We start from the raw sequence: 19,377 nt of genomic DNA, 5'->3' as shown, positions 1-19,377 counted from the left end.
CTACTGAGCGTGCAGACCCTGTAGATTAAACGGTGATTTTACTTCTGGTCCAGCACCTCCAAATACTGCTTGGTGTGCGACTTTCTGCATGTCTGCATGTTCCTTGATATTGCAGGTATAGGTAACACATACATTATATTTCTTAAAACAGAAGATATTTGCAATAATTTAGCTGTACGTTAGCAACTGTGGTTCCCCGTGATACATCACTCTCGAATGTGCAAATCATTTCCTTATGCCCTTGAAAGCAAGGCTGCACATCCAGAACTGCTGGTGTATTATAAGCCTGTAGCTAATAGGTTTTACAGAGCCACACCAACCCAACATATGTACAGCCTGTTTCGGACTTATTGGTCCTCATATGTGCATGGTATGAATTGATATAACTCTATGGGATAGGGCTTGGACCAGTACCAAGGAACATAAGACAACCTCCTTCTCCCTCAAAAATGGGGTGAAAAAAATCACTGCGTTTTATACTCCAAATACAGGGAGTCCCCAAGTTACGAACACCAGCCACTAAAAAACGCCGATCCGCCGCAATGTCAGGGACTCCCTGAATTGTACCCGTGTCATCCTCTGCTCCCCCCATGTCTTCCTCCACTCACCCTGAACAGATGAAAGCAGCGGCAGCACGTCTCTCACCCAAACCATAAGAGCCCATGGTGATCAGGGACCTCTCCTCTCCCTCACTGTTCTCTTAGTGCTGACTTCTGCTGATGATGCAATTAGCAGAAACCATCAGTAGGGGAACAGTGAGAGATAAGAGAGGTCTCTGACCGCCATGGTCTCTGGTGTATTAGGTGAGACTTGCTTCTGTTGCTTTCATCTATTCAAAAGGAGGGAAGGAGGACACGGGGGGAGCAGAGGGGAACATGGGGGGAGAGGAGGAGGACAAAGGGAGACAAAGAACACAAGGGGGGCAGAGGAGGAGTAATAGGGGACAAAGGAGGTCACATGGGGGCCACATGAGGACACAGGAGGACCCATTGAGGATACATGGGCGACAGAAGAGGCCAAATGGGGACACAGGAGGACACAAGAGTTTCACAATAATTGGGGGAGAACATCTACAAGACACTCCTGGACCATAGAGGCACCAGGTTAAGTATATTTTTTTCCCGTTTTTTTCCCTTCTAAACCTAGGTGCGTCTTATAGTTCAGAGCGTCTTATATTCTGAAAAATACAATACATATTCCTATATATTTTATTTGTTTACATGCTATTCAGATTTTCTTTTTGTGTCACAAGAAAAAAAACAACAGCATTACCCTTTGTTAAACTTTTCGTAGAGTTTGTTGCAGGTATTTTGGTAGCTGAGGGTTCTTCGCCATACACAGTCATCAGTGCTATAGGTTCCATGAAACATGACAGATATTGTTTATACATCATTCAGAATACAGCTGATGACAGTTGATGAAATACTATTACAAATGTAAATGAGACAAAGATGATTAAGCATAATTCATGGCTATACAGAACACATAATTACTCATGAGACTGCAGAGACATATTATAGACAGATCTGTCATCGTGCTGTCTGCATTTAATTGAAGAGCTATGTAGAGTTTCACTGAATTGGGCATTCAATCGAAATCACATTTGTAATTTTACCTTTCTAAAATGTCCCTCAAAGGTTAATAGCTGCAACTCTTGCTATCTGAATGTGTCATAAAGATAGCTTGAGAAACACACTGCTTAAATAAAACCTTAAGGATGATTTTTTCAAATTATTCAGGCAGACCCCAGTCATGTTAAGGCTCATACACACGTCCAACATGCACACAACCACATGACCAACATGACAAACCACACAACCAGACAAACCACATGACCTGTACGTACACATGCCTAGATGGCTAAACAACTAACTCAATTAACATACTACGCACGCAAAAGGACTGACGAACTACACATTCAAAACAAGTACAAGTCTAACAACTTGTACACACAACTGCAACTGCAACTGCGCACCAACTACATAATATCAGACCAACATATATCCAACAGTTGGACTGATCAAACCACCTGTTATCAGTTGCTCATCAAGTTGTTTGCACGCGTACACATGCCTGATTATCATCCAACAGACTAATGTAATGTAAAGCTGCAAGTTGGTCCGTGTGTACTTAGCTTTATTGTCTTTATAGATAACTCAGTGACTCATTCGAGTATCAGTCAGACAGATGGCTAGAGAGAAAGTTTGAAAAATGTAAAACCTTGTGCAGCTTGTAACTTCTGAAGGACAAAAACATATTAAAGGGTATATTTCATAAATGCTATTTCTACTTAATCTTAGAAATGGTTGGAGGCGCCCGTGTCGGATCGAGAGGACTTAAGGTAGCGTCCCTGGTTTGTATGCATGTATGTGGTAACTGATATCACAGCTCTAACAACTCTAGAGATAGCCTACCTTATTAGTAGTAATCAAACCGTGTAATAGGAGGTTCAAAGTTTATTTGTGCACATCGACAACGCGTTTCACGGTCGTAGCCGCTTCATCAGGTCAAATATACGTGCTTGAAATAAGAACATAAAAACAGTTTGCAAAAAGCGCTCAGGATTTAAATTTGTACAGAAAAAACATATGGCTAAAAGAGCCAGAAATTTTGAGAGGCATATTGTAAATCATATTGTAAATATTGTAAATCCGACACGGGCGCCTCCAACCATTTCTAAGCTTGTGCTATATCCCCCTAGAGGATCCGCAGATACCAGGTTTACCCTGTCATATCTGAACTTTTCTGGGAGCGACGACCTAACCGGACGGGAAAAGGCCGAGTGAGGGCGGTATTCCCCCACATGCCAAGACGAGTGGTTGCCTCCAGCAACCCACACTTGTGAGTATTACTCTTATACTACTAGTGACCTGACGTTAGTCCAACGTTAATACACCAGATTGGGCTCCCGATCTCCCTGTATTTTTGTCATTTCAAGTTTATTTCTACTTAATGCCCATTGTAATAAAAATTTACAGAGTCCTCCTTTAACAAAATCCTCTAATTAGTTGGAAGACTGCTTTTAACAAATTATTCAATAGAAATCTGGCACTCTGTGCCACCTTCACTATCTTGATAAATTATTGATGCATTTATGATTACTGGCTATCATTTCTGAATTCGTAAACCTTAATTGTAAGGACTATTAAATAGAGATGAGCTTGCAAAATTTGCAAAAGAGGAAACAAAGCAAAAACCAGAAGAGAAATGTTCATGAAAAAGCACTGTTGGCTTCGGTACATTTTTGAAATTGAAATATATTGTCCCCAAAATTCTTTTTTTTTTAATAAAAATTAAAAAATATTTTCTGACTTCAGTACATTTTCTTAAAATTATTATCTTTGTGAAAACAAAATATATTTTCCCCAAAGTTGTCATCTTCATGAAAATGAAATATATTGTTTCCAAATTTAATGAAAATAAAAAATGCTTTCCCCAAAATTCTCATCTTCATGAAAATGACGTTTTTTTCCACAAAATTCATATCTTCACAGAAATATGATTGTGAAATGGTCATATTCACTCTTCACAACATGCCACGGGGACCCGCCTTCAGTCTCCCAGCGGCGATCGCCGCTAGGAGACTAAAAGATATCATTTTTTATGCCTGTACAGCACTGCGATCTAAGGCAGCGCTGTACTGGGGACAGGCGTGTGACACGGCTGTTCCCTCCAGGGGATCAGGGGTGATGGACTGTCATAGGCATTATAAAAATAATACAATAAATATTTGTGGAAAAAAACAAACATTGGGGGAGCGATCAGACCCCACCAACAGAGAGCTCTGTTGGTAGAGAGAAAAGGGGGAGGATCACTTTTGTGCTGAGTTGTGCGGCCCTGCAGGGAGCCCTTAAAGCTGCAGTGGCCATTTTTGTGAAAAATGGCCTGGTCTTTATGGGGGGGGGGGGTAAAGCCTGTGTTCCTGAAGTGGTTAAAGAGAACCAGAGGCGGGGGTATTTTGAAATTTTAAGAGAACACAGAGGCATGTCCTGTGCATAATCACATGCCTCTGCCTGCCTCTGTGAGCTTCCTCCAATCCATGCCGCTGCCCGCCTCCGTGAGCTTCCTCCAATGGGAAGCTAAGTCGCGACCCAGGAAGTACGACCTGATCGCGGCTTAGTTTTCGAGTGGAGGAAACTCACAGGGGCGGGCAGCAGCGGGGACAGAGGCGGGGGAGCGTTGACTGAATGACAGGCTACAGGTAAATAGAAGGCTAGCTGTTTTATCAGCCTTATCAGTCTGCCGACAGTGCATACACACGTGCTACTGTCGGCTGAACGTCCGCCCAGCGAGAGGACCCGTCGTTGCCGGCGGTATGGCATTTTTACGCGCCTTTAATATTCAAAATACCCGCCTCTGGTTATCTTTAAGCTCCCTGCAGGGACAGCTGCATCCGAACTAGTGATTATCTTGTGTTTACTTAATTGTCTCAAGTGAGGAATGTAATTATTCTCTGGCAATGCAGACTCCAGAACACAGACAGCTACTCCGAAATCATTACTGGGTACATTACAATATAAATTGACCAGTTATGAATAAAAAGCAATAGCAGCTCTCAGAGCAAAAAAAATGTGCTTTGGATAAATGAATAATAATACTTATGCACAAAAGCAAATATGATAACTGTATGGGATATAAAAAGTAGGAAAACATGTTTTTATTGAATAATATGTCAGAGTTTTATACCGCTTTAATATCAATGTATAAGAAAACATTTTGCTGTGCTCAGTATTAATGAAAATCCAAAAGAATAAGTGGATTTTTGTTATTAGAGCTGATTGTGTGTGGCATAAAATATGGTGAAACATGCAGTCAATTTGATCACTTCCTGATTTTGCTGTTATCACTTCCTGCCATAGCTTACACAGGACACTTAAGTGACTCAAAATGATCACACACTTCTCCATGATTTCTGCTACAGACTAACAACACTATGGACCTGATAAATGAAGTATCTTCAGAGATCTCCAAGCATCTCAAGTGCACATACCATAAGTGATCCATCAAACTTGCAGTGAATTAATTAAAAAAGTGTCTGATAATAAGTGATTAGGATTAACTACCCTCACCTGAGTCATATCAGATCACAGGCAGTGAATGGCAACTAACTAACTGACTTTATAAAAACAAATAATAATAAAAAGTTCTCACTTCAGACATTTGTATGAGGCTGCAGTCATACATTCACAAATGTTCTAACCTTTTGTCAACATCCAGTTTGCTTCAGTATTACCTACAGTATACGAGGGTTGCTAGATTTTACAGCAGAGACATTGGAAATAATCCAGTACAGGAAGAATTTCCTTCATTTCCCGTCCTGAACTCCTGATAAGTGTCTAGGATTGTACAACAGCTATAAATACAGCATCAGCCACAGCCTCTTTGTAGAGTGCCATGTTTTTATTGCTGTCACATTCTGTGCTCAGGACCACCAGCCAGGGCAGTTTCTAGGCTAAATCATTCCCAGGGCAAGGGTATAAAATCGCCCCTCCCCCACTAGGATTGAGCACGCTATTAGCAATGTGGTAGCCAGAGGTAACCCCCAGAATTAGGCAGCCCCTAGTATGAGTGAGCCAGAGGTGGCCCCATTATTAGGTAGTTAAATATAGCCCCCACCCAGTACAGGTAGCCAGCTGTCCCCTTAGTATAGTTGGCCACTTGCAGTGCCCCCCCCCCCCATCCACCCCAGTATAGGTAGGCAGACCCACCCCCAGTATAGTTAGCCACATGCAGCACCCCTCCACACATACACACACACACACACCTCAGTCAAACCTGACGAAGGCTGCAAGGCCGAAAGCTTGTTTATTCTTATTCATTTGTAGTTAGCCAATAAATGGTATCATCCTGATTTAAAACTTCTTGCTTACACCTCAGTCAGGCTCTCCTCCCCGCAGAGCTCTGCGTCCACTTCTTTCTGGGGCTTTGTCTCAGTGAACCCGCTGCTCCCCTTTCCTGCACTGCGCCCCTAGAAATGGGGCTGCCGCCGGAGATCTTTGACATTGAGACTGCTATTGTTTGACTCACCAGAAGGGGCATAAACAGAGAGAACAGGTACCCATGGCAGATGGGCAGCTATCCCTGTAAATGCTGTATCATACTGTGAATTTTTCCATCAGCAGCACACATCTTAGATTCACTTACTATGAGACTAGGGGCAGGATGAGGATCCTATTCACTTTTTCTCCTAAGTTTTCTTCTAGGTGATATTTTCACACCTTAGCAATAAAATGCCCTTTAAGAAAATACTCAGAATAATTTTGACAGAAACTTTTCACCCACTTTTTGGTACTCAATTGCAAAGTGTTCAAAATTATATTTAAACAGAAGATTAACAGAAAAATTATCTCCTAGGAGAAAACTTGGGGGAAAAAAGTAAATTGGATAAGGGCCTCTGTATCTCTTGCAAAACTGATTCCAAGACATTGGCCTCAATTCACTAAGATCATGCGGGTGATAATAAGGCAAGTGAAAACTTACCACCACACATCCATCTTGCCCTATTAACCACTTGCCGACCGCACGCTTATACCGCGCGTCGGCAAAGTGGCAGCTGCAGGACCAGCGACGCAGTTCTGCGTCGCCGGCTGCAGGCTAATTAATCAGGAAGCAGGGGGGCTCGAGGCGGGGGGCTCCGTGAATAGCCTGCGGGCCGCCGATCGCGGCTCGCAGGCTAAATGTAAACACAAGCGGAAATAATCCGCTTTGTTTACATTGTACGGCGCTGCTGCGCGGCAGCGCCGTAAGGCAGATCGGCGATCCACGGCCAATCAGCGGCCGGGGATCGCCGCCATGTGACAGGGGACAGCCTGTCACTGGCTGCACAGGACGGATAGCGTCCTGTGCAGCCCGGATCACCAGGGGGGCCAGGTAGGAGAGGGAGGGGGGGGATTTCGCCGTGGAGGGGGGCTTTGTGGTGCCCCCCCCCCCCCCCCCCGCAACACCCGGCAGGCAGGAGCGATCAGACCCCCCCAGCACTTCATCCCCCTAGTGGGGAAAAAAGGGGGCGATCTGGTCGCTCTGCCTGCACCCTGATCTGTGCTGGGGGCTGCACAGCCCACCCAGCACAGATCAGCTAAAACAGCGCTGGTCCTTAAGGGGGGGTAAAGGGTGGGTCCTCAAGTGGTTAAGGTGTAGAGATAAGTTTTTAGAGGTCTCTTGCACACTACATGCGATTCTGATGTTTTATACGATCCAATTTTTTATTCTGATTAAAGAAGTACTGTATGCTGCTATGTTTTTTAATCGGATCAAAAATCTGATTGAATAAAAAAATCGGAATTGCATGTAGTGTGCAAGAGGCCTGAGAGAGTTATCTTATCATTTCAGTCCTTACGTTACCTCCACTGTAGTTATCTTCACATGCAGTTACTGTAATTAACAGCCTGTCTTTAACTTTAGAATTCTGTAGTTATTTTAAGGATTGAAACATTAAAGGTCCATACACATGCCGGACTGCAGGCAACGACGGGTCCGTCGTCACCTCCCGCTGGGTGGGCGTTCCAGCGACAGTCCGGCGTGTGTACAGTCTGTCTGCAGACTGGCGATCCACCCGGCGTATCGCTCAGAAACAGCCGTATCAGTCCGCCGACAGACTGTACACACGCCGGACTGTCTGCTGAAAACCCGCCCAGCGGGAGGTGACGACAGACCCGTCGTTGCCTGCAGTCCGGCGTGTGTACAGACCTTAACTTTAGAGATCTCTCCTTCACTTAAAGACAGAAGAGCTAAGTTTAGGTTTGCCTGAGGTAAACTGTTTAGTGAATACTACATGCCTTATCACCATGGTGATAACACTAGAAACAGCTCAGAAATGAGTAGATGAGCTTAGTGAATTGAGGCCAATGAGTTAGATGCTGCTTAAAAGACAACTGGTGAGAGGGATATGAAGGCTGCCATATTTATTTCCTTTTCAGCAATACTAGTTGCCTGGCTGCCCTGCTGATCCTCTGCCTCTAATACTTTTAGCCATGAACCCTGAACAAGCATGCAGCAGATCAGCTGTTTCTGACTTTATTGTCAGATCTGACAAGATTATCTGCATGCTTGTTTCAGGTTTGATTCAGCCCCTACTACAGCCAAATAGACCAGAGGAGCACTGCCAGGCAACTGGTATCGTTTGAGAGTAAATAAATATGGCAGCCTTCATTTACCTCTCACTTCAGTTGCCCTTTAAGAAGTACCAGCATCGCACTGTGGGAGAGATTTAGGGCCCGTTTCCACTACGGCGATTCCGCCGAGTTTCCCCGCACATGATTCGCACGGGGAAACTCTGCCATAGGGGATGACGGTGCCACAGTGGAATCGCTTGCGGGTGCGATTCAGCCGGAACCCCCCGCAGAATTCGCCGTGGAGGCTGCGAATCCCATAGCCGTGCATGGCACGGCTCATGGGATTCGCCTGCGATCCCGCCCACCTGCTCAGTGCGGTGTGCGTCTGCGAGACGCACGCCACACTAGTGGAGACGAGCCCTTTTTGTGTGGAAAGAAAACTGGAGCAAAACTGGAGCAGTTGCCCAGAGCAACCAAACTGGCTTTAGCTGTTACATGAATCAAAAATTGTAAGTGGTTACTCTGAGCAACTGTTTCACTTCTTCACCACTTTACTTTGCATATGTGGTATGCTGATAAAACGTCCCCATGGAATGTACTGTTGCCTTAGACCAGAGGTGCCCACACTTTTTCAACTTTTGAGCGACTTTTAAATATTTGGATTGAAAATGATTTACTGGTTGATGCAAGCTAGAAATGCAGAACATGCCCAGTGGCAGTGCATTAGTGATTACCACAAACTGACAGACAAATAGATGCATATCATAGAGTCTTACTCAGTAAGCCAAATATAAATATCCAGTAATCCAACGATTCTTTTAAGAATCTACCCTTCCTCCTTTCCAGTGCATGTGACATGCATGTGTCCCCTCTTTTCTTCCCCTGCCACGAACGTTCATTACAGTCGCAGCAGTATTATGCCAGCCAGGACAGCTCTGGGTCCACACTGTGCATTTTACAACTACCGATTAAATATATAAATAGTGTTTGACCAAAAAAAGTCCCAATGCCATGCTTACAATATCATGCTCAGTGTCCGGCAAAATTGTAATCATATGTGCGGTTTCTTGCAGCCCCCCACAGTAATTTTGTGCTCTACCCTCCTCCCAGCAGCGGCAACCCCCTGAAAGCTGGCCGGCCACGCGCCTCCTTGTCCCCATGCACGGCAGCGTTGTGCACATGGGCAGTACAGGGAAGTCGCTACTGGGCATGCACAGAACGCTGCCGGCAACAGGAGCGCAATCAGGGTGCGCACAGCTCGGGCCGCACATGCGCAGTAGCCTCTGACTGGTCGCAACCAACCAGCTTTCAGGGGGTTGATGCAGGTTACAGCGCAGGTACAGAATGCCTGCAGGGGGCTGCAAGAAGACCCAGGTAAGTTAAACTGATTTCTTTTTTGCCTTGAGTAACCCTTTAAGGTCCTTACCCACCACCATAAGATTTTTGGGCCAATTTTTTGGCGATGAATGATTTGTTTTTCGCAACACCACGCAACATCGTTTAACTACACTATGACCGCTCCACACCAATTGGCGTTACCGCGGCGGCAACCCCAGGACCACCTAACGCCAATTGGCGTCAGGTCCTGGGGCCAGCTACTGCAGGAGATTGCACTAAGGCTGCGCACGCATCTCCTGCTTGAGGGGCGGAGCTCCGCCCCACCTTCAGTCTCTGAGCGGCGATCGCCACTCGGGAGACTGTTAGACGGCGAAACCGCCATCTTTCTACTAAGTACAGTGCTGCGATCCACTGCAGCGCTTTACTGGGGACAGCGGTGTGACACGGCTGTCCCCCTGGGGCACCAGAGAGCGATTGGCTCTCATAGGCTGAAGCCTATGACAGCCGATCACCATGATTGGCTGGCTGGGGGTGCGCAGGAGGGGGGGAAAAATACATTTGTTTAATAAAAATAAATAACAATACATATTTGTAAAAGAAAAAAACAAACAACTGGGGGGTGATCAGACCCCACCAACAGAGAGCTCTGTTGGTGGGGAGAAAAGGGGGGGAGGGGGGACTCATTTGTGTGCTGTGTTGTGCGGCCCTGCAGCTTGGCCTTAAAGCTGCAGTAGCCTATTTACTGAAAATTGCACTGGTCTTTAGGAAGGTTTAACACTGCAGTCCTCAAGAGGTTAACAAAAATGTATTACTGATTAAATACATCTGACCGTCATGATGGATCACATTGCAGATGGTCGTTAAAGAGAGTCTGAAGCCAATAAAATGACCTGTTTTTATTCCCCAGTTCTCTTCTCAGTAGTATGACCAAAGATGATTTGCCGCATTCCAGTGGCAGAATGATGTATTTAACCCCACCGAAATCCCCGGGGCAAAATCGTCCATTATTTCCTGGAAAAGGCAGAGCTGAGCGCAGTAGCTCTGCCTTCAGTGAAGTCAATCTCCGCCTCTCTCTGCGCCTCTCAGTCTTTTTTCACTGAGAGGGGCAGGGATAGGCAGAGATCCGCGGAGATTAACTACAGTGGGGGCAGAGCTACTGCGCTCAGTTCTGCCTCCCCAGGCAGCAAAATCTACGACTTGGAAAGTCGTAGAATTTTGCACCGGGATTTTGGGGGGTTAAATACATTGTTCTGCCGCGGAGATGCGGCGAATCATCTTTGGTCATACTACTGAAGAGCACTGGGGAATAATAACAGGTAATTTTATTGGCTTCAGACTCTCTTAAAGATTTCCGCTAAAGTCAATGGATTTTAGCAAAGATTGACAAGATCGCTTAAATGATTGTTCGCATTCCATTGTTTGTTTTAGAATTCTGCAAAAATGAAAAAACGGATAGGGGAATGATCGTTCCTTGGTGCAGGTTCCCCTATCCGTCTTTCCGTGTATACCTAGCTTTAGACCGTACATGTAGGGAGACTGGATAGAGAATGCAGTATCAGCCTATGCAAAGAAACACAAGAATAAAAATTGACTGCTTCTTCACAGAAACTGAGCAGAAACCTTGTCTCATTTAACAGCTGAAACTTGTTTGGTTACTCTGGGCAACAGCTCCACTCTGCTGCAATGTTCTTGGCATCTGTGATGATAAATTAACCTTACTGTGCCTGGAAGTGTAACTGCAGAACTAACTTACGCTGAGTCAAATTGGCACACCCAGGGATATTTAGTAGGGGTGGCCTCAATTCAGCTCAATTGATTTTTTTTTTTTCTAACAAGTCTAAAGCATGTTACTGTTTTAAATGAGTTTCCAACCATGACAAGTAATCCTGCTATGTTACCTCTTGGCTCCAGTAACAGAAGTATGGTAGTCATAGTGCAGAATTTAGGGCACAAAACAAACATGTAGATGTGTCACCTATCTTCAGCTCTCTTCCAAACCAAAACTAACTTCTTCAGCAAGCCTAAAGCTGTGTACACATGTGAGATTAAAATCTTTGGTAAACGAGGAATCAATCTGCTACATAGGCTTGGCAGGGAGGTTTGAATGATGGATTATTCTTACAATGTTAAACACATGCAAATGATCAGTTCATGCAAAAGACCCAAGAAAAATGCTTTTATAATCAATTTTACTTCCTCCTTCTTCACGCTTACCCTGTGCACACAAACATTAGAAAATATTGGACGATCTGATACTCACCTTGTGGAAAGGACGATTATCAGAAAAAAAATCTATTCATTTGTCAGATTGTGAGACAAACATGTTTTTTTGTTATCATTTTAGGGCGTTAAGTAAATTTTTCCCAAAGACTACCTGTCGATTGGGTATGCAGCTTAACATCAACTTCAGCCATTAAAGAGTTGTTGAGAAAAAACTGCCTCCACAGTGGCATAGCTAAGGAGCTGTGGGCCCCGATGCAAGTTTTACAGTGGGGCCCCCAAGCACTCTATACATAACAATTGTTACGGCCCACCAAAACTTGCCAATGGCAACTACAGTGTCAGAGGTGCAAGAAGGGGATGGGGAAACGCTAGTTAATGATTACCACTATTCAAAGTATCTATAGAAGTGATCATTATGACCACATGACCAATAAAGAGCTAATACTCTAGTTGAGGGAGGGCCCTCTGCAACCCCTATTGCTACGCCCCTACCTCCATATATAGCATGGATTTATGGCAAACATTATTTAAGCTCGATTACTTTGGGTTTTTTTGTGCATATAAAACATGAGTATTTGACAGTGCTTTTAACAGAAACTGGTAGACAGGTGCGTCTAAGTGGAGAATGAATGGATTTAGCTTGAGGAAGTAACAAAGCCTTCCATGCATCTAATTACTCCTGCAGCAAGATGTGGATTTCTGGACAGTCACATAGCAACCGTTCTAACAGTGTACACGGAGTACTGTTGCTAAGGCTGCATAAGGAAAGCAAGTTAAGATTACAATTAATTTTGGAAATTATTAGCTACAGATTAAAACAGAAAAATAATTAACATTAAACATATGTTACATCAAGAACAATATAAAACTCACTTCTCCAAATTATTTCCATGCTAGTAAAACATAAACAAAAAGATTCTCCTGTTCAGTAACTGAATATATACAACTGATTTTTACCAATCACAACAATTGATTAAGAAGCAGACCTACACTACTAGACCCAGAAGACAGTAAAAGTGAAAACCTACCACACGTCACTAATGATAAGAGACGGAGTGAAGTCATTGTGAAGAACAGGTGTGATCTCTCCAGACTGCTTGTGAAGTATTAATAGAATGTTCGGGTGGAATGCCCTTACTCTAGTCCCTTATGTAGAACAGAGAGTCACCTGACCTCCCTAACCAGTCACAACTGTCTGTGCATGACACCTGCTTCATAACTCCCCGGGGCCATACAATTAACAATTGGAATAACTAGATGTATGCTGATACCACATAAAAATTCAAACTAGTGGGTGTATTGACAAATGCCAAAAAAGTTTCAACACGTACTGCTATTTTTTTTTATATAATTTTAGAATTATTTGTAGTATGCTGAAATGTGACAACAGAAACACCCACTGGTGGAGTCCATTCTAATCTATTTTGTCACCTTCTTGTCCACATTTTCCCTAAAGGGGGAAAAAATATCACCCTTTTAATAGGAGATGCGTCTGCACAAGAATTTGTGATTTTTTTGGGGATACATCACATCACGCTGAGGGTCGTTAACACTTTTAGATAAATACAGCTGCTTAGATGTAAAGAATATGGGAGAAAGCTTACTAATTCTTCCAGTGGGTTTTCTACACTCCATTGTTCTATAAAGTGCATGACATTAACTTGATAGCTTACAAGTGTACATGTGCCCCATGAGGTCACTTAGTGATCTGGCGTGCCAAATCTCTAACTGACTCGGACAAACTAGAGCATTGAGCAAGGGTGTACCCCACCTAGCGGAAACTGCTCCATTGTATGACGCCCCATCACCCCTCCTTCCCTCTCCACAGGAACAGTCTGTGCTGCTTGGGATACCCCCCTTGCGTTTGTTGCCTGCAGTGTTGACCTAAGGATTAAGCTCAATCCTTAAGCTGTGTGCACACCTCTTGAGTTTATGTGGCCCGTTGGGGATAGGGACTTGATCACCTAGGGCAACATCGATGGCTGGCCTGTACAGATGTGTGTCAGCTATGTAGCCGACGACGTGCTCTGTTTGTGGGGTGGCAGAGGGATGATAAAGCACACGTGCATGACACCATGTGGTAGGTGGGGGATCGGCGCAGACAATGTGATCGGCCTTCGTGGGAGCTGAGTTGATCCACCCACTCACAGGTTGGGAGTCAATGGCAGCTATACACGCCTGACTATCAGCTCAGGTGGTCATTATCGACCACCTTAGTCAGGCGTCTGTACAGTCCTTTACAGGTCATAGCTATTACTGTTGTCTGACATTAAGGTCCATACAGACTACTAAGCAGATTAAGGTGGAACTACAGACACAACTTTTTTAAGTTTGGTTTTGATTGTGTGGGGGAAAATTTAAGAACCTCTGTCAGGTTTTTTGGTTGTTGATGTGATTACAATTACACAGATCAAAGAGCAACAACATACAGCTTATGTTTTGCAATATTCCTTTATAATTTCAAAAAATATATACTTTATAAAAGTCAGTGATTGCCCGAAATCTTTCCTCTCCCCGATTTACTTTCTGAAATTTATCACAGGCTGCAACATCTTTAGTACTGGCAGGTGATCTCTGCAGAATGTTAATTTACTGAGAATCCTAAAGCTAGTAGAAAATATCTCTGGTCTCCCAAAATGCTTTGGGGCGAATCCTGCATCATAAAAAGCCTAGGCTGAGCCTCAATGGAAGGTTGGGGCTACACAGAAATATACAGAAATATATAGCTGTAGAAAGTGTTTCTTATGCTGAAACCATGGTAAGGTAAAAGAGGGTATCCTAAATAATTTTCTGCATTCTACTATATGTCCTTACGGTTCCTCTTTAAGTCTTTGTAGTTTGTATTTATCCAGGTCAACAAGGTATATCCAAAAAAAAACAAGGTAGTGTTAGCTGGACCCCATTAGTGCTGTAGAAGACATTTCAAGTCTTTTAATGACACCCCTGATGAGTCACGCGGAGTGACAAAACATGTGGGGTGGAGCCAAAACGGACATTCAGGAAGTGTCTCGGCGTGGTGGATTAACAAGGCGGCGTAAACAAGGAATACCGAAGAGCCTGCCCGGGAGGCAACGGGGGAGTGCCGGTAATACTCTGTGCCCATGTTATCCACCATATATGTGAGTGCATTTTTATAATAAGTGAATCAAGTTTTAAACGGAATTATGCTATGTAAGGATATCTTTCTTATGAGGTCATGTTGAATCAAGAACACACTTACGTGGCTTGCAAAAGTATTCGGCCCCCTTGACATCAGCAGGAGTGAGGACACGGCAACGCACTTTAAAGTCTGAAATTCCAGAAGTGAACCGGAGGCGGGGCCGGAGCATCAGTGAGTGGCTGCGCGGGCTCAGGATGTCTGCGGGGGACCATTAGAACCCCCAGGTAAGTTCAACTCATTTTCCCCCGACCCCCTACAGTATTCCTTTAAGCTGTAGATCTCTGCAGCTCGTCCAGAGTCACCATGGGCCTCTTGACTGCATTTCTGATCAGCGCTCTCCTTGTTCAGCCTGTGAGTTTAGGTGGACGGCCTTGTCGTGGTAGGTGTACCGTTGTGCCATACGCCTTCCATTTCCGAATGATCGCTTGAACAGTGCTCCGTGGGATGTTCAAGGCTTTGGAAATCTTTTTGTAGACTAAGCCTGCTTTAAATTTCTCAATAACTTTATCCCTGACCTGTCTTGTGTGTTCTTTGGACTTCATGATGCTGATGCTCCCAATATTCTCTCTTAGACAACCTCTGAGGCCGTCACAGAGCAGCTGTATTTGTACTGACATTAGATTACACACAGGTGCACTCTATTTAGTCATTAGCACTCATCAGGCAATGTCTATGGGCAACTGACTGCACTAACATCAAAGGGGGCCGAATAATTATGCACACCCCACTTTGCAGTTATTGATTTGTAAAAAATGTTTGGAATCATGTATGATCTTCATTCCACTTCTCACGTGTACACCACTTTGTAATGGTCTTTCATGTGGAATTCCAATAAAATTGATTCATGTTTGTGGCAGTAATATGACAAAATGTGGAAAACTTCAAGGGGGCCGAATACTTTTGCAAGCCACTGTACATATACACATCTTATAGATCTGCATTCTATCACTGGAATTATATTGTGGCACTCTCTTAATATTTTGTAAGTCTTTTAACAAGCAGCTCCTTCTTTTCTTTATTATGTACATATTTTATATTTCCATTTCCAAAAAAAACATTCCTCGTTGTCTTGACCAAAGATCTAAAGTGTGGAAAGGTGTCCCCAGTATTGCTGCCCTTCACTAATAATCATCGTGTTTGTTGGTTACTCCCCCAATGCCTTTTTTGTTCCTGCGGGAACTTGAAAAGTTATGTTTTGATTAGCATGTACAAATACATCCAAGAGCAAAACAAAAGCTTGACAAATGGGCTTTTTATTTCAACAGCTGTACGAAGGACAAGAAGACATGAACTATACATGAAGGAAAGGAGATTTTACCAGCTGTTTACAAAGTAGTTTTGATTTATAGATGTGGAAAGATAATTTCTGCCTTTCTTTCCTCTTGAATGAGGTGCAGTGAGGTTCAAGGGGTTGAATTTGATGGATACATATTTATTTTTCACCCTAGATAATTGTGTACATTACATCACTTTCTGTCCTAGGTTCCTGTTTTACCAAGGAAGTGAGTTAAATTCTCTCCACTCAGAACACCGACTGCAAGAGAATCCTCTTTTTTTTTTACTAGATTGTGAAAGGTTAAAACTTCTGTCAGGTGAGATGACTCTATGTACCAGTTATTTAGGTATGTAAAACACAACATAGCTGAGATCAAGAAGTGGAAAGTTTAGTTCAGTTTTGTTGCCTTACTTGGTATGTAAATATAACTAAATATGATCAAATGAGATGCAGAAACAAAGCAGGGTAGGTGTTTACTGTCATGTCCCCATTGATATACTGTATATGGTAAAATACATGAGGGTGCTTCATCTCTGGTTCTCTTTAAGGGGCCCATGTCCCATTCAACATTATTTAGCATCCATCTGCTGGTACATAAAAGTCAGTGAGGCCTGGTGCACATCAGAGGAGTTTTTCTGAGCGTTTTGATTTTTTAAATCTGCTGCTAATGTTATCCTATGTGTCTGTGCACACTGGAGCAATGAGGTTTTGTAAAAAAACCCATAGCATTACATTGGGAAGAGCTTTTGAAACCTCTAAAAGCTCTTCCCAATGTAATGCTATGGGTTTTTTTACAAAACCTCATTGCTCCAGTGTGCACAGACACATAGGATAACATTTGCGGCAGATTTAAAAACTAAAAACGCTCCGAAAAACTCCTCTGGTGTGCACCAGGCCTCAGTGTTTAGTCAGTCTCGAGACTGCCTTAATATTTCTTCTCCTCCAAACTAGCTGTCTAGTGCAGTCCTCCTATCTATGTAAAGCAGGTTCCATCAACCATGCATGCAAGCACGGCAGCCTTATGGCGTGTAAACCCTTGCTCCATATGTGTCAAAGAGCTGCTGGGGTTGGCTGCTATAAGCCAAACCTGCCAGAAGCAGAACAGAGGTGGATCCTAGCATAATTTGGCAAAGAGGCAAAAGAACACACCACAGCAGTCTGTCATTGTTGCCATAAAAGGCAAAAACTATTTTAAAAAAATCCTTTGTTTTTAACTGATCCCCTTTCAGCCACGGAAAACCTGCAATAAGGAATTTGTGGCAGCAGTCTTGACATGGTGCAGCAATTGCCCAAAGATTCCTTACTGTTTTACGTACTAGCTTGAGTTGGGATTTGAACCCAGTCAAATACTCAAACTCTACATCTAAGGCAACAGTACGCTATCCAGCTGACTTGAGCTCTGGCTGATGCAGCAATTATTGACAGTGCCCGGGACTCACACATGACATCTCACTCTGCGTGGTGAGTGTGCTTTTTAGTGTGTCTCTGTGTTGGAGGAATCATTTTAGGGTATGGTTTAACCACTTCACCACTGAGGGGTTTTACCCCTTGAGCACCAGAGCAATTTTCACCTTTCAGCTCTCCTTCCATTCATTCGTCTATAACTTTATCATTACTTAACACAATGAAATTAACTATATCTTGATTTTTTTCGCCACCAATTAGGCTTTCTTTAGGTGGAACATTATGCCAAGAATTATTTTATTCTAAATGTGTTTTAAAAGGAAAATAGGAAAAAATTTGGGAAAAAATTTATTATTTTTCAGTTTTCGGCCTTTATAGTTTTTTAAATAATGCATGCTACTATAATTAAAACCCATGAAATGTATTTGCCCATTTGTCCCGGTTATAAAACCGTTTAAATTATGTCCCTATCACAATGTTTGGCGCCAATATTTTATTTGGAAATAAAGGTGCATTTTTTTCAGTTTTGCGTCCATCCCTAATTACAAGCCCATAGTTTATAAAGTAACGGTGTTCTACCCTCTTGACATAATTATTTTAATATTTATTTAAAAAGTTCAGTCCCTAAGGTAACTATTTATGTATTTTTTTTAATTGTATGTTTTTTGGTTTTTTTTTAATTACAAAAATAATAAAAATTAGAGATGGCATGCATCCTCGGGTCCTAAGGGAATTAAGTTCAGTTATAGATAAACCCCTTTATCTTATCTTTTGTGGCTCTCTTGCAACTGGCAGAGTCCCAGTGGATTGGCGTACAGCCCACGTTTTCCCATTATTTAAGAAGGGCAAAAAATCTGATCCAGGAAATTATAGACCTGTAAGTTTAACATCAGTTGTATGCAAACTATTTGAGGGGTTACTAAGAGATACTATACATGACTTCATAGTAGAAAATAATCTTATTTCTCAGCATCAACATGGGTTTACTAAAGACAGGTCCTGTTTGACTAACATGCTCAGCTTTTATGAGGTAGTGAATGCTAATATGGATATTGGGAATGCTGTAGATGTGATATACTTGGACTTTGCAAAGGCCTTCGACACTGTTCCCCACAAAAGTCTGGTGCAAAAGTTGAGGATGCAAGGACTGGGGAAGAGTCTGTGTTCATGGATAGGGAACTGGCTAATGGACAGAAAACAAAGAGTTGTGGTCAATGGATCGTACTCAAAATGGGAGACTGTTGGCAGTGGGGTCCCACAGGGGTCTGTTCTGGGTCCAGTGCTCTTCAATTTATTTATTAATGACCTAGTAGATGCAGTAGTGAGCAATGTTGCTATTTTTGCAGATGATACAAAATTGTGCAGAATCATTAACTCTCAGGAAGATAGTGTCATATTGCAACAGGATCTGGATAGGATGGCTATATGGGCACATACATGGCAGATGAAATTCAATGTTGACAAATGTAAGGTCATGCATTTTGGACGTACTAATGGTCTAGCACCATACAAAATAAATGGGATACAGTTGGGGACATCAAACTTGGAGAAGGACTTAGGAGTACTCATTGACAACAAGTTAAATAATCGTACTCAATGCCAAGCAGCTGCAGCTAAAGCTAACAAAATTTTGGGATGCATTAAAAGGGAAATAAAAACTCGAGATGCTAGCATAATATTGCCCCTGTTTAACTCTCTAGTAAGGCCACATCTGGAATATGGAATTCATTTCTGGGCACCACATTACAAAAAAGATATTGCAGTTTTAGAGCAGGTGCAGAGACGAGCAACAAAATTGATGCGTGGGATGGAAGGTCTCACTTATCGAGAAAGGTTAGATAAACTGGGTTTATTTAGTCTAGAGAAAAGACGCCTTAGAGGGGATCTAATTAACATGTATAAATACATCAGAGGGCAATATAATA

The 19,377-nt window shown here is 43.0% G+C and overlaps 1 protein-coding gene across 1 annotated transcript in view; it reads right to left on the bottom strand.

The window, feature by feature from the left end:
- Nucleotides 1–12,718, bottom strand: part of EPGN (epithelial mitogen) — a 40,348-nt gene extending 27,630 nt beyond the window's left edge. The window contains exons 1-2 of the mRNA XM_068271090.1: nt 12,641–12,718; nt 1,273–1,350 (exon numbers count right to left, since the gene is read on the bottom strand). Coding sequence (XP_068127191.1) covers nt 1,273–1,350; nt 12,641–12,677 — 115 coding nt within the window. The 5' untranslated portion in view covers nt 12,678–12,718. The remainder of the gene's footprint in view (nt 1–1,272; nt 1,351–12,640) is intronic.
- Nucleotides 12,719–19,377: the final 6,659 nt, after the last annotated feature.

Source organism: Hyperolius riggenbachi, chromosome 1 (genome assembly GCF_040937935.1).
Source record: "Hyperolius riggenbachi isolate aHypRig1 chromosome 1, aHypRig1.pri, whole genome shotgun sequence".
In the NCBI taxonomy this organism is placed as follows: domain Eukaryota; kingdom Metazoa; phylum Chordata; class Amphibia; order Anura; family Hyperoliidae; genus Hyperolius; species Hyperolius riggenbachi.
The sequence above is the reverse complement of the archived record's forward strand: the minus strand, read 5'-3'. Positions and strand labels throughout refer to the sequence as shown.